This window comes from Octodon degus, unplaced genomic scaffold (genome assembly GCF_000260255.1).
Source record: "Octodon degus isolate 3935 unplaced genomic scaffold, OctDeg1.0 scaffold00098, whole genome shotgun sequence".
Taxonomy (NCBI): Eukaryota; Metazoa; Chordata; class Mammalia; order Rodentia; family Octodontidae; genus Octodon; species Octodon degus.
Window position 1 is genome coordinate 8862765 of NW_004524674.1, and position 15271 is coordinate 8878035.

General features: G+C 55.2%; 1 protein-coding gene and 1 long non-coding RNA gene across 7 annotated transcripts in view; one reads left to right on the forward strand and one right to left on the reverse strand.

Moving 5' to 3' along the window:
• The window catches only part of Col27a1 (collagen type XXVII alpha 1 chain), a 115433-nt gene that overhangs the window by 88058 nt on the left and 12104 nt on the right, over positions 1–15271 (reverse strand). For all 5 annotated transcript variants that reach the window (XM_023723260.1, XM_023723261.1, XM_023723259.1 and 2 more), the window contains exons 4-5: positions 8614–8667; positions 5370–5423 (exon numbers count right to left, since the gene is read on the reverse strand). In XM_023723260.1, the coding sequence (XP_023579028.1) occupies positions 5370–5423; positions 8614–8667 (108 nt within the window). The remainder of the gene's footprint in view (positions 1–5369; positions 5424–8613; positions 8668–15271) is intronic.
• LOC111818622 lies at positions 7163–9892 on the forward strand. 2 transcript variants are annotated; one of them, XR_002822570.1, is made up of 3 exons: positions 7163–7248; positions 8971–9050; positions 9528–9892. It is a non-coding gene; the product is annotated as an uncharacterized LOC111818622 (long non-coding RNA). The 2 variants fall into 2 exon arrangements; XR_002822571.1 differs by lacking the exon at positions 7163–7248 and adding an exon at positions 7389–7585.

The following is a 15271-nucleotide window of genomic DNA, read 5'->3' on the forward strand; positions in this document are numbered from 1 at the left end:
CTGGCATGTGGTGCTGGGGATCGAACCGCGGTCCCTGTGCTTTGCCAAGCTTGTTTCAAGTAGGTGCTTTAGACCACTGAGCCATCTCTCCAGCCCCATATATATTCTTAACAGGCAAACAAACTGGAAAATATTTGCAACATAGATGAAGTTTAACATATAGGTAATTTTTACAAGTCAATAGCAAATGACACCACTCCAATCGCCAAAATAAACCAATTCACAAATGACAAGAGACAAATGAAGGTGGATATAAGAAAAAAATTTGTCTCACAGATAAGCAGAGTGATGTGAAGAGTGAATTCATCTATCTGTCTGTCTGTCTGTCTATCATAGTGCTGGGAAATGAGCCCAGGGTCTTCACACTGAACTACAACCCTAACTCTTTCTTATTTTTGTTTTTTTGAGACAGGGTTTCACTAAGTTGCCCAGGCTGGACTCATACTTATAGTCTTCATGCCTTTGAGTCCAGATTTTTGGGATTATGGGCACACAACACTATGCATGGCAGGAAAGAGGATACTTTTCTTTCTTTCTTACATCTTTTTCTATCTATCTTTTTTCCTTTCCTTCTGTTCTTCCTTTCCTCCCTCCCTCGCTCCCTCCCTCTCTTCCTCCCTCCCTCCCTCCTTCCTTCCTTCCTTCCCTCCTTCCTTCCTTCCTTCCTTCCTTCTTTTCCTACAGCACTGTGGATTGAACCCAGGGCCTTGCACACTTCAAACAGTGCTCACCATTGAGATACTTCCCACGACCTTTCTAAAATTTTGTTTTGAGATAAGTTCTCACTAAATTGCCCAGGCTGGGCTTGAACTTGCAATTCTGCTTGAGCCTCCTAGAGTGCTGGGATTACAGGATGCACACCATGCCCAGCTTGAACTCCTCGAATACTAGCAGCAGCATGAAATGATCCATTCTTTCTGGAAGGCAGGTCAGTACAATAACAGCAGGCATTCCTACTGCTTTAATGTTCAAGGCATGTGATATATCATCCATGTGTTTCCATGTATGTTAATATGCATCTACATCTTGGCATATATAAGTACTTATATACACACACAGTTTAATTCTCAGAACAATCCTGAGGTATGAATGATTGCTATGCCCATTTTACAGAAGTGGAAACTGAGACCCTAAACCAAGAGTTCAGTAACTTGCCCAATCACGAGCATGGGCTGTGGATGCTACAGAACGCCACACAGCCATTGATACACAAGTGGAGGAAAGTCAGCAACAGGAAACACTCAACGGCTGTTAAGTGCTGACAGCCAGACTCGGCCTTGCAAGTGAAGCCAGTCACACAGGTAACACACAAGGCTGAACAACTTGGGGCTCAGGGGATGACATTCAGTATCAGACAATGGGATGCCAGCCTCATCATCTACTTAAAACATGACACTAGGCAAGTCACTTAGCCACTTTAGGCCTTTGTTTTCTCATCTATAAAAAGGGATCATAACATCTCCCCTACAAACTGCATGACTAGGACTGCTCAGACATGCAGTACCCACCAGGACAGGGGCTTCCTATCTCAGCCATCTGAGGAAGGGCAAAGGTAGGATGGGCCTGAGGAGACGAGCTCTGTGGCGCTGCCTGCCTCCACCCCTTTCCCATAGCTCCGCCAGCAGCCACCTGCTCCTGGGGCCTCTCCTCCTGCACGCCTGCACCCCAGGATCTTAGTAATCCTGGCTGACTCACTGCCAGAGCATGGGCTGATCAGCGTGAGAGCATCTGGTGCCCCAGACTGGGCTCCCTGCCACCCCTGGCCTAGAGCTCCTCTTTTGCTCCAGGGCCCTGCATCCCACTGAACCCAGCACAGCACCCTGAGGAACAGTGCCAGGAGCCCCAGGAGCCTGGGGCCCAGCCAGCTTCTCAGGTGGCCGACGAGGCCTCTGCCAATCTCTGCGGACAGCTCATCTCTGCTGAAGTCCGTTCTGTGTTCCGGCTTCTCCCTGCATAAAGTCCCAGCCTCCACGCATTCTCCTGTCCTGCCACCGAGGTGCCCACAGCCTTTCAGAGCTCGGTTCAGCCTTCCCAGCCCCTGGGAAGGTGGCTCTCACCTCCCAGGCAGATCAAGCCCTATAGGGGGCTCTGAGTGGCCCACGCCTCTCCCACGAAGCCCCAGAGCCTTCTCCATAGTGCAGCTGCTCCGCTTACTGTTCCAGCTGCTTTTCTTTCTGGCTTTCGGCCTCTGCACCCCACAGGGCAGCGGCACTGCCTCCCAGTGCCCTGTTGAACCTGGCGCCTGGCACAGGCTGACAGCTGCCCAGGACGCCCAACCCCCACAGCGCCGCCCATGGCCAGCGCTGCGCAGCAGCTGCAGTGGGCACTCCCAGCCGCTCCTTGTGAAGACCTGCAGTACCAGCCACTATCATGACTTCTACTTTCTGGATGTGGAAACTGAGGCATGGAAATGTCAAACAACTCCTCTATAGTCACAGAACTAGGAGGTGAAGAAACTAGGGTCTGCAGTGGAGCCCCTGGGCTCCTGTGTCTGTGCTCTTTACCACTACCCTTTCCAGATTTTCACAGACAAACCAATCCACACGGGGCCTCTCTCCTCAGTTGCCTTCACAAGGCTGCACCAGAGTCTTCAACCTCAACTCCAGGAGAAGGTTGGAGCCCTTTTTCCACCTGATACGAGCATGGCACACGTGGGCACAGTCCCTGGGTGCAGCCTGCACCTTCTAGGGCTCTGGAAGCTGGCATCTCACCTTGCCCTGGGCCTGCCACTTCTGGGAGCTGGGAGAGAGACGTTCCCTCATCCTTCCTCTTTTCCCCTCCACGATCTTCTCAGGGCACCTGTCTTGCCCACCCTTGGGGCCAGCATGGGGGTCTTTGCTTCACAAGGCCTTTAGCTCTTGAGAATAAGAACTGACAGGACAACAGCCAAGCCAGGCAAGAGCAGACTGTCATCAGGGCACAGAGAAGATGCTCAAGAAATCAAGGAGGATGAGCAGATGCCCAGCATGGGCAGCAACCCCATAACCCCATGCAGGAAGAAAGCAGCCCAGCTCTGGACCTGGCTGGGGCCTGCCCTGCAGGTCGCCAAGGGCACCTCAGGCCCAAGGAACCATATAGGCAAAACACTCCCAGTTGGCTCCAGGGACAACATCTGCCTTCACCCTATCCTGGCCATGCCACCCGCGATCATAGCCAGCCTGGGCCAGACCAAGTACTCTGTGGCCCCCCAACTGACCCTGGGCTCAGGCCCAGCATCCCGGCAAAGGCATGACCCCTGCTCCATACCCCTCAGCATTTTATACAAGGCCCTGGGGGAGAGGCTGCCTCTGGCTCCAGCATCTTTGTCTTCTCTGGAACTCACACCCTCTTCCCTGCACACCCACTCACTCTGCAAGGCCTGGGCAGCCAACACAGGGCTTGCATTAAGTCTCTTGGCCCTTGCAGTTAGCTCGGTAAGAATGACCTTGAAGCTGCAGACCTGTGGCTAAAGCTGCACCCACAAGTCTCAGCTCCACGTGGTGGCAGGACTCACCAGCTAAGTACAGCTCTCCATGGCCACGGCCACAGCTGCTTTTCCAAATGGCAGGAGAACAGCTGGCAGCCCCTCGTCTGGTCCTACCATGGGATATTTGTTGGCAGGACAGAGGAGTGGGTGACTGAGAGCCTGGCACAAGGCCCGGTGGTGCTCCAGAGTGAGCAAGGACACTGCAGGTCAGCACAGGCTGCTGGGGGAGGGTACTGCGGCCACCACAGCAGGCAGGGGTCAGAGGAGCACACAGGCCCAGCCCAGAGCCCCAAGCAAGGTGAAGCAGCGCTGATCACCAGAATTTCTGCAAAAGCAGAACATGTCATGCACCAGGCCCGGAGAGTTGGGTTCCTAGACAGGCTCTTCAGCTGCCTGCCCTCCCTAGGTGTCCGTGAGTACAGTAGCCCCACACACATCTCTTCCGTCTCTGTGGGCCCAGATGCGACAAGCCCAGAAGTGCCTTGCAGCACTGCTTATGAGCCTGCAAGGGCGGTGCTGCCTTCGACCTCCATCAGCACCTGCCAGCTGCTGGGCTCCAGACACTTGGGGCCTCCTCCCCTGTCTGCCTGGCGTTGAGGGGCCCTGCCCTATATGGCCAGAAAATCACAGGTCTCTAGCGGCTGAGGCGGGCACCCCTGTGGCTCCAAGCAAGGGCCCTGCATGGGACCGCAGCACCTTCCATCCCTATTCTGAGGCTGCTCAGACTCAACCTGTGTCCACAGCCCTAAGCTGACTGCACAGAGGAGCCCACTGCTCCACGAACCTGAAGCGCCAGGTTTGGTGGCTGATCAGCCCCTCATTCTGCACAGCTCCGGACCTTACAGACAAAGGCTTTCCTTAAACTCTTGACCTGTGCAGTTGGATTAGCAAAGAATGACCTTGGCCCCGGGCCAACCAAAGCCCAGGAGCCCGCACACTTTCAACAGGCACTGCCCTTCTAACCGCCAGGACTTGGCACCTTCTCCCTTGCTACCACCCTCCCCTTTGCACCTTCTCAGAGCTCTGAGCTCCTCCACCCAGGCACTGCCCAGAACAGCCTGGTCCTTCGAGCATTCTAGGAACACAGAAGCTCCACAGTCAGGGTTCTTGCAGGGCACTAGCTTCTAAGGTCTGGCCAAGAGCAAGCTGGGGTTCCAAGCAGGCTCCCTGGGGGATGCGGCATCTCTGCTAGCCACCCCAGAGGCCATCTCTAGCTCAGTGCACCCCTGAGCTCTGAATGTCTCTCCAACAGTGAGCCCCATCTGGTTCCCAAATGCAATGGCATCTCAGTCCTGCTACAGGGCTCCAGGTTCGGTCACCCAAGCTAACACCAGGAAGTCTCTGTCTTTCTGCTCACATCCATCTCTGTCCTCCTCCCACAGCCCAAGCTGGCCCAGGCTTCACCTACCTCGTACCCTCCCCTTGGCATTGACCTCTACCACACTTCATCCTGCCCACAGCATCCAGAGGTCCCCCTACAACACGATCTTTGCGCATCTCAGAATTTCTCTAGAACATGATCTTTACAAGTCATTCCCCAGCCCACAACCCGCCAGGTCTCTCCAGGGTGTGTCTTACAACCCAGTGAACTTTGAGTCCCTAGTGTGGCATTCAAGGCCCTTCCTTGGGAACAACAAATTGCCTTTGGAGGGCTCTAGAGTCTAGCTGCCCGTCTCCCCCAATATCTTCCAACCAGAAGCCAAACGCACAACTCCTCTCCATTCCTGCAGCCCAGAACTGGCTCAGCACTGCGAGGGAGCAAGCTCAGGGTGCCTCCAGCTTGAACAGAGCTCCTCCACAATGACCCTAAAGTTTCTCCACCTAGAAAGCATGCCAAATGTGGGCGCCCCACCCCAGTACCCGCTCCACAGCCACCTCTGCCGACCCTACGGCAAATACTCACTTTGGCACCAGGAGGGCCGGGCAGGCCTGGGTTTCCATATGGCCCAGGAGGACCCTAAAGGGAGACAAAGAGAAGGTGAGAGAAAAGAGTTCAGATAGCAATGCTTCTTCCCTCCTCCCACCCACTGCTAAGCGCTGCCCCCAGCAGCAGCACACTGTCCACAGCACCGTGGCCATCCACAGCCCACTTCTAGGAGACCCTGGACGGCCGGCACTGGACGAACTTCCCCACGTCTTATCTCATGTCACAAGTTACCCTACCAAGTAGATACAAGCACTAGACATAGGTTCTAGGAGTCAGCGCCAGAGATGAAGCTAGTGCTTGAGGAGCTTTGTAACTGTCCCAGATCACCCAGCTGCTAGGAGCAGAGCTGGGCCTTTGCCCCAGATCTGGAAGGATACAGGATCCACTCCCCAGTGCTACCACTTCTGCACACTCAGCCCAGCCCCACTGACCCTTCCAGCTTCCTTGCACTCCAACCATATTCGGCTCATTGGTTTTCTCTAGGGGCCTGCTACCTCCCCTCCTCATCACAGTGGCCCCTCATGCCAACCTGTCACTGGGAACGTCTTGCCCATCTGTCCCTTCTGGCTGTGATCAGAACTCATCTTGGAGGCCTGGCTCAAAGCTGACCTCTTCCAGGGGGCCTTTCCAGACTCCTTAGGCTAAAGCAATCTCTGCTTTGGATTCCAGTGGCCTTTGGTAGGAGTTGAGGCCTTACCAAGGGGTGGGACTTGGCCACGTCAGAACAAAGGCCCAAGCGAGTGACCAGAGCCTCCCAGAGGCTCCAGCATACGCTGGAGACTGCGGAGCAGCTGGAAAGACCGATACAAAGTGCATGCCTGGGCACAGGCTGCACAGCAGAGTGTGCTCGAGTGAGAGCAGCTTCCAGCCGCTTGCTCACTGCCCTTGGGTTTCCCAGACCATCGCTACATCCTGAGACAGTTGGCTCCTGTCATGTCCACTTTGCCCAGTGAGAGCCTTAGCTGCAGACCTTGAGCCTGCAGCTGGGGAAGAGCCAATTACCAGGCAGGCACAGCCCCGGGCAGTGGCAGTAGGAAGGGGCATCTGGAGGGTCCACGAGCCCCCGACCCCACCGCCCTCTGCACTTGGCTCCTTGGTCTATCCGTGCATGAACTGGCTTCCTCCCTCAGAGGCCAGCTCCCAGCTGCAGCCCGTCACATTCCAACCAAGGCACCTCCCTCTTCCTCCGTGCCTGAGCAGGGACCCTCCCCTCCTCTGAACGCACAGGAAGCAACAGTGTCCAGCCTGCACTCAGTCCGGGGAGTTTATAGGCGCCACGTGTGACTTTCCTTCTAAAATTATCAGCATCCTGCCCCTCCCACCCCTTGGTCTCCTGGCACGGGGATGGAACCTGAGCAGCAAAGCCCACAGCGCACCCATTCGCCTCAGCCTCCTATGAATGATGGGAGCCAGGGAGCTCTGGAAAACTTCCTATGCCCTCCCAGCCTAAGCTCCCAGCTCTACCCCAAACTCAGGCTAGGTGGGATGTTGGAGGAGGTTCCCAATGCCCAGCTCTCCCAGAACAGCAGTGGGGTATGCAAGGTCAAGGGTGGCTGCCTCTCAGCTGTGCCCCCAGCATCCCCACAGATGGTAAGCTGCAGCCTTCGGCCCTCATCTGCAGTCTGCAAAGCTGGGGCTTCCTGCTCCCAGCTCCTATCCCCACCCTGCTCCAGCCACTGCCTTACAGAGAAAAGAGGCGCATAGTTGACCCGGAGCCAAGCAGACCGACTCTATAAATGTTGCAGCCTAGAAAGCCGGGTGGGGGAGGGCTCAGGGATTCTCCGACATCTCCGCACAGGATGAGGGAGTGTGGGGAGGTGGGAAGGGACAGGCCACAGATCTCTGGTGACCTCAGGTAAGAACCTGCTCCTCCCTTAGCCGAGGGCCACTATCTGTGCAGAGGCAGTAGGATTGTTTAATGTGACATTCTATTATCATTGGAATTTTAGGATCTATGGAATTTCTAGGTTAGAAACAGGATGGCAGGGGGTGGGGCAGGCACAGAGCCTGGAAGCAGGTCAGGAGAGCTGAGAGGAACTTTGGAAATGCTTCACCATGATGCCAGGTTTCACAAACGGGGAAACTGAGGCCAAGAGGAGAGACAGGACTTGCCTATGACTACCCGACTCCCTGGTAGAAATGTTCCTGTCTCCCAGCTAGAAATCTCTTCTAACCATTTGCCCAGCACCAAGGTACCATGCTAGGTAGGCATCAGGTAAGACAGTAACACAGATAAGGTCTGTGGTCCACTGGGATATGGCTTGGTTGAATAGAGAATTACTGCCATACAGGTAAGAAGGGGAGCTCTGGAGTCAGGGAACCTCCAGGAACAGGCTTTCAGAGCCTCACCTTCCCCATTCCTAACCCGGGGATCACATTGGAAGCTTTGATTCCTTTGGTCTTAGCATAAATGGAAGTGGACTTTGCAAAGGAGACCTCTGAGTCAAGGGGACATTGGAGTAAGGTGGAAGGAAGTCTCAGGGAGGGCTGGGGGGGCAGCCTTCCGGGGCCTGGAATGCCAGGTTGGGGGGCCCTGTCAGGATGCAGCCAACTGCAAGGCCCCGTGGCTGGCAGGGCCTGGGATACCTGCCTGGTCCTCAGCTCTGCGGATGCACTTTCCTGGAGACTCGGAAGCCAGGAGGAAATGTGGCTCCAGACAGTGCATTCCAGAGCCTTGGGTCCAGGGATCCCAGGGCCAGGTCTGGAGGGAGCTAGCACTGAGTAGTTTTGTAACCAGAACCAGCTGCTGGGCTCCGAGCTAAAAATATGCCCCAGGCAGTTATCTCTGCCAGGCTCTCTGCCACCCAAGAGTTCAGCCCTCTCGGGCACAGCCCGTGGAGCTGCCTGGATCAGCACTGCTGCCCGGATTAGCACTGCTACCTGACACAGCCCTGCAGAGAACGTAGAGGACATGCCAAGGCACTGCCTCCCAAGCAGGCTTCCTCCTGGACACACGCTGAAGCCTATGAGGTCAAGAAGATGGCTTCAGGAGCCCCCTCCATAACCCAAACATGATGCCCAGGACAGACACCGTGCAAGAAGTCACTGCCATCCCAAGTCTCACCTGTCCCTGGAGCACCTCCTAGAGACGCAGTCAACCTCCAATGCACAAAATGAAACATGGGTTTTGGCAAGGGTCAGGGAGGGGCCTGAGGGCACTCCGCAAACTGGGACTTTGGGGCAGCAGAACCCAGGCCAGAGAACATATATAATCACTTACCCGAGGCCCCCGGGGGCCAGGAGGTCCAGGTAGCCCAGGAAGCCCAGGGGGACCCTGAATAGGAAGCAAAAAGACAACGTCAGACAGTGCCAAGAGGCAGCAGAGAATGGAATCAACCAGTCATTGAGCAACCCTGCCCAGACCTCTGGGCATGGAAACCCCATGGGCAGAAGAGGGGTCTCCTGAAGTCCTGTCCTAAGCAACTCATGCTCTTGGACGCTTCCGTGCTTTTCTTATAGCATCTGCTCTCTCCCAGCCTTTGGGGTGCTCATCTTTTATCACCCAGATAACTTACAGCGCCACCTCCTCCAGGAAGCCTTCTTGGGTCCATTCCCCAACCCCCTCTTTTCTCTCTAGACTGTTCCATACCTGGGAGTTCTCTGCTCCGACTCTCGTCTCTCCCACCACATCATGGTCTCCTCAAAGGAACCAATAGTGTGAGTCAGCTCTATCCCCAGGGCGCAGCCAAATGTTTAATAAAATAAAATAGCAAGGAACCTCAGAGCTCAGCCAAGTCCTCTCCAGAGCCAGAGCAGAGAAGGGGCATGATCAAGGGTAACTGAAGCATCTTGTACTGTGAACAGGCAGCATGGCATCAAAAGCGCGGTCACAGGCTTCTCAACCCCCTGGGGCCTGGGTTCAAATCCTCACACTGCCACTTAGCAGCTGGGGTTGGTAATTCCCTCTCGCTGGATTATTTCAAGGGTGCTGAGAGATGGTAAGTGTCCAGCACAGTGGCTGCTGAGTCCCTGGACTCACGTTCTCTCTGCTCCCACCTTCCTCAGGGTTCCCTGAGAACCTGCAAGAGCTCCACTGGGTTTTCCCTCTTGAACCCGCCTCACCTCACACAGCCTCTTCCTCCCTGCCCAGCAACTCCCCTGCCAATAGCACTTAATGGCTCCGCACTTCCACAGGAGAAAGGCCTGACCCTGAAGCGGGTGTTCTAGCAGCACCTGCCTGGCTCCAATTCTCTCCCTTCACACTGGAGGGGAGGCAGCAGGGCAGAGTGACTAAGAGGCCGGCTGACTTCTGTTCAAATCCTGAGCTCGCCACTGCAGTCTGGGGACTCTGTGACTCCCTTTGGCTGTCAGAGACTCATGTGCTTCCCCTGTAAAATGGGCCCAACAGCACCGTCCCATCTATCCAGAGGAGTCAATCAGGATCAACTAAGCGTCTGACGAGCCAGCCTCACAGAGCCCGAAGCCTTCGAAGGAAGCCAGGCTTTCGAGGATGTGTGAGGCCTGGGGAATTCATTTGTTTCAAATAACAGTCAATGAGATTCCAGGTTTCCTGCCCAGAATTAAAATCAGCGTTGAAAACTCAGAATGCTTTGGCTGGTAATTAATCCGGATCTCACGCTGGGCAGCCTCAGCTCACGGTGCCTGTGAGCACCACGTGCCCGCCTGTCCATAAATAAAAATCAGAGAGATCCAGACAGGCAGATAAGGCACCAAGGCCCCGCAGTCACTGGGCAAGAGCCCCAGGCGTGGAGGAGGAGCTGTTGTATGGCAAGTCCTGGCCAGCCCTGTGTGGCCGGGCACCTCCGCCCAACCAGAGGCAGCCTGCCTTCCAGTGAGCAGCGCATGGTCTCTGGCCCTGCTGGCCCATGGGCCAGTCTACCTCCCTCTGCTCCTGCTTTGGTGGGGGCTACAGAATGCAGCCTAAGCCAGGGGTCCTGGGCTCACATGAGGCACCATATCATATGGCCAAGCTACTTTCAGGCACCATATCAGCCATATCATTTGGCCAAGCTACTTTCAGGCTCCAAACTTCCGTTTCTCAAACTTTCATCAAATGAGGATAATAACAGCTCATAGCTGCAGATAATCTATAAAATGTGCTAATCCTTTGGCTTGGCCCACAGTTAATGCCCGAAAAAATGTTAGCTGTTATTTCTGTATGGCCAGCTTTCGAAACTTCCCCACTCCAAAGTCTGAGCTACCTCTCTCTGCCCGTTTTGGAGGAAGAGCAAAGGATGTCCCTTCCTGGAGGGCTTGGTTTAATTCTTGCAGGGGCCAAGAGTCAGTTAAAGGAAATTGCTGGAGCTGAGGCTAAGCACTGCTGTGGGTATAAAACATTCTCTCAATGGAAAAGAAACCAGAGAGGCCATGTGACCTGCCTGAGCCCACACCATGAGTAAAAGGCTGCACTCAAACCTAGGCCCAGGAGACCCATCCTGTCCGGTGGGCAGCTTCCCCAAGAACAAGCTGGTCAGGTGTGTCTCTGACTAGGGGTGTGGCCTAGAGTGAGTCCCTTCTCCTCCGTGGCTATCTGGGATGTGAACACCCAGAGCTTTTCCAGCAGTGGTGGGGGCCTCAGTGGGGTTATCAGATGGGAGAAGAATATCGGATCATCCTGGTCTCCTCAGGTCCAAGCTCAGATTGGTATAGGAAGGGAGGGGTTCTTGGAGTGTGGCTCCCTGATGAGGCCACAACTGCATTTTTTTCTGCCCTAGAAATGGGGGTGTCCAGGCAGGAGTCTGAGCTCATCCACCACATCTGCAGAGCAGACTCAAGTGCCAGCCAAGACCCATGGCCTGGCCTGCTGGTGTTAGCTCACAGCCTGACTCCTCACGGGGCAGCCTAGGTCTCCACAGAGGGCCTGGCAAAGGGGCTAGGCCCACCAGCTGCTCAGCTCAGCCTCAGGCTTGACCTGTCCCCACTCAGTGATTGCTTTGTGGTCAGCAGCAAGGGTGGGAAGCCTGTGCCCCCTCCTCTGGTTGGAGACCCTGTCTGTTCTGCAGTGGAAAAATGCTGCCATTTCTTTCCAGGGCCTGAAGTCGGAGCGGGTGACTCCGAGATGATTCACGGGGCCAGGGTGGGATTTTCCACTCCACACTGCAAACAACGGGGCCTCTGAGAGGGCCTGGAGCTGAGGGGAGGGAGTGGGGAAGCAGCCCCACTCTGGGGGAGTCCATGGAGGCCTGGCCTTAGCGTGTGTGCAAACACAGCCACGGGAACAAGCAAGCCTGCCACTCTGAACTTCACCCAAGGTCTTGGCCTCGCATGGCCAGAACAGAGGGATCCTGCCCCATGGGCAAATCCACCCTTGTGCCCTGATGTAGCAGACCACTGGCCAGGCCCTGCAGGAAGAAGGCAGTTCTGGCTGGTGCATCTCTGGCATCAGAACCCAGGAAATGTTTTATAGGTCTAGGTCTTGGAGAATGGAGGCCTGGCCAGGGTGTGCTGCTCATGGCCACACAACCCCGGGCAATGACCTCTGGGCCTCTGCTCTGTGCCTATAACCTAGAGAGGTGGGGGAAGCATTGTAAAAGGCCTGACCATCTGAGCTCACAATGATTCCAAGCATACCCCACAGGGTGCTGCACATTCCACTCTCTAATCTAGGGAAGGAGCTGCTGGACAGAGCTCCTCCATAGGAATCCAGCTCAAAGGGGCTCTAACTAAGTTTGTGCACCTCCTGCATGTCTCTAGGCCTCAATTTGTCCAGCTGTGAAATGGAATTAATTTGCCCATGTTCTGAGACATTGCACATGCATGCACCCTGCATATGCTCCTTTTGCTCCCAGATTCGTTCTGGGCTTTGGGAGCTGGTGACTTGTGCACCACTAACCCCTTTACCCTGGAAATTCCTTGCCCTCAGGCTTGGCTTTGGTGGCATAGGGGAGGAAAATGGACACCCCAGCAAGAAAAGCATGTGGCCAATATGAGAGCACAGGATTCTCTCCTGCTCCCTCCCTACTGGGCTCTGCAGGGCCCCACCCCCTGTCGATGACCCAGGCTCAAGGTTTCAGCCCTTGCAGCACTCTGGTAACACCTTTCCTGGCCCCAAGCCTTCCAGGCAGAGTGCAAGAACCATTTGTTCCCAGACTTCTATGCTTCCCTGCCTCCTGCTGGGTCCCCTGGCACCATCTGCATCCCTGTCCATGGTCCCAGTGGCCCTGGCCCTGCCCAGAGCCCACGGACCCAGCATGCAAACTGCTCGGTACAAAGCCGGGCTCCACAGGGACCTCATTCTCCATGGTCCAGACGATGCTGGCCTTAGGATCCAGCCTGTTCTAACCATCCAGAGCAGGAGGGACCTGGAGTCACCAAGAGACCCCCTTGGGCCAGGCTATGGGCTGAGGCTCCCAGCAGCAGGGAAATGAAAACAAGTCTAGAAGCTCATAGAGAAGGCCTGAGTGCTGTGGTGAAAAGAATGGGAACAGGTCCCCCACCCCGAACCCCACCCACCTTGTCTCAGCCACAGAAATCCACAAGGACCCGGGCCCAGGGCCAGATGCGAGACCTGCTCACCTCACTGGATGCACACACTCTGGAAAGCTGGGCTCTACCCTACATTTGCTTCACAGGGACAGAAGCCGAGCCTCTGAGTAGTTAAGCAGCTTGGCCAAGGTCACAGGGCTCCAGACCCCAGAAAGGCACTCAACCCATATTCTTGTAAAGAATAAGCAGAAGCCAGGCATGGTAGCACAAACCTGAAATCCCTACACTCACTTCTGGAAGCTGAGGAGGGAAGACCACAGGTTTAAGCCCTGTCTGGAGAACTCAGCAATTTGTCTCAAAATAGAAGAGAAAACAAATGGATGGTAGGATAGCTCAGTGGAAACAACCTGGGTTGAAACCCCAGCACTGGAAAAAAAAAAAAAAGAATAAATAAATGAATGCATGAGTGAGTGAATGAGTGACTCCATAGGGAATAACTCCAAACCCAGAGTTCCCATGCCTGGCAGTCCACACGGCCATGGGCCAAGCCCTCAGCCCAGTCTCCTGAGGTGACTCCTACAAGGAGTGCTGATGCTGCCCTGACAGGGGTGGTTGTGAGCCAGGCCTCCCTGGCCTCCTCAGGACGTGCCTGCCACAAGGTTTCTGTGCAGTACCCTCCCCATCCCCTCGCCAGCCCAGCTCAGCTTTCCCACGATCCCACTCCTAGAACTCCTGGCCCAATTTCATGCCAGCCTCGGCCAGGCAGCTGCAGGATCCTGCCCCTGAGAACCGCGGCGAGGCAGCCCTCTCAGGTACAGCTCTTGTGTCACACAGTGGAGACAGGCCTCTGAGAGCCACTTCCCGAAACATGACAGCAATCACTTTGATTTTGTTTCTTCTTTTTTGTTGTTTTTTTGGTACCAAGTTTCAGGATGAACTTCAAACCAGCCTTGAACTCACTTGGATTTGCAACAATCCTCCTGCCTCGGCTTCCCGAATGCTGGGGTTAACACTTGCACCATTGTGCTCAAAGGCTCCTAGACTTGACTGGCCATGGAGCAGGAGACGCTCTGTGAGTGAGTGCTTCCCCTGAGGCCCAGCCTAGGCCCGGCTCATCTCTGAAGGTCCTGCCTCCCTGCACTGCAGAGCTCCAGTGGCACTCAGTGGGGAGGGATAAAGCACGCTGGAGCATAAGCTTCAACTCTGCCTCTTTGCACTGTGTCTTGGACAAGTCCTGGTCCTCTCAGGGCAGTTTCATATCTTTTTCCCTGTCCAAGGAGAGCTGAACCGAGGGATCCCTAAATATCTATCAGCAGACCAGGTGAGTTCCAGTACCTTCTTTGACTATGGGAAGGCTAAAGCAAGGGAGTTAGCAGGAGGCAACACAGAGCCCCTCTGCTCCCCCCCCCCCCCCGAAATAGGACAGGTCCAAAGGCAGATTCTGCACCCTGCTCCACTTCAGGGCACCTGGCCGTACCTTTCCTGCTCCCCCAGCTCCAATGGGATGGCAGAGTGCTGGCCCCTCTGCTCAGCTGCGACCCCCTCCTGACTTCACACCCAGTGCACATGTAGCTCAGGAAGTGGAGCTGCTGGAGTCCTAAGTGCCTGGGGCCAGGGCCCGGCAAGGGGAAAGGCTCCTGGACCTCTCAGCAAGGCGGCGCCCCCACAAAGCTCTCCACACTGCCAATTCCAGAATGTAGGACCCGCACAGAACACTGACATAACTGCAAAGTGATGCATACCATTTCCATAAGATCTACAATATGGTTATAATAACCACGGCCCCTCGGTCCCCTTAGAGACAGGCTGAATAAATATTATTCCTAATGATTATTAAAACTCATTAAGTATGTTTGGAAGGCCTGGGAATTCCCAGCATCTGCCACTGTGTCCACATTGCAGGGAGCCCTAACCTCATCACGGAGCCCAGTAGGACACCCGGGTCCAGGAAGGAGGGGGCGGCCCCCCGCACTGTGGTCATCCCCAAGGAAGGGGAACAGCAGAGGCCTGGGCCTCTACAAACTCCATCCCAGGTTTCCCCGCCCGGAGGCACTGACCTCCAGCTGTGGGAAGGTCGTTGCCTGGGAGACCCTGAGACCATCTCCTGCACATGGAATGTTCTTCCTCTCTCCCTCCCCTGCTCACCGTGCCAGCCCACGCTGACCCTCTTCATCCCAAACTCCTCTCTCTACCAGAGTCCACAATCCAATGCCTGTGAGTGCCAGGCAGGCAGGTACAAATGGGTGAGAGACCATGCTGCTAAGATGCAAGTGGCTGAAGCGAGGACCTGTGGTGGCAGGAGCATGCATCCTGTCTAAAAGGGCCACCACTTTTCCCTCTTCCCAAGAGAAACTGGTTGCTGAGGCTTTTCTAAGAACTTTCACATTTTTTGACTGTTAGTAACTTAGGAGATTCTCAAAAGAAGAACGCTGCATGTGCCAAGCAAAACACATCCCGGGCTACTTGTGTGTGATCTCCGTCCCCCGCTCCCA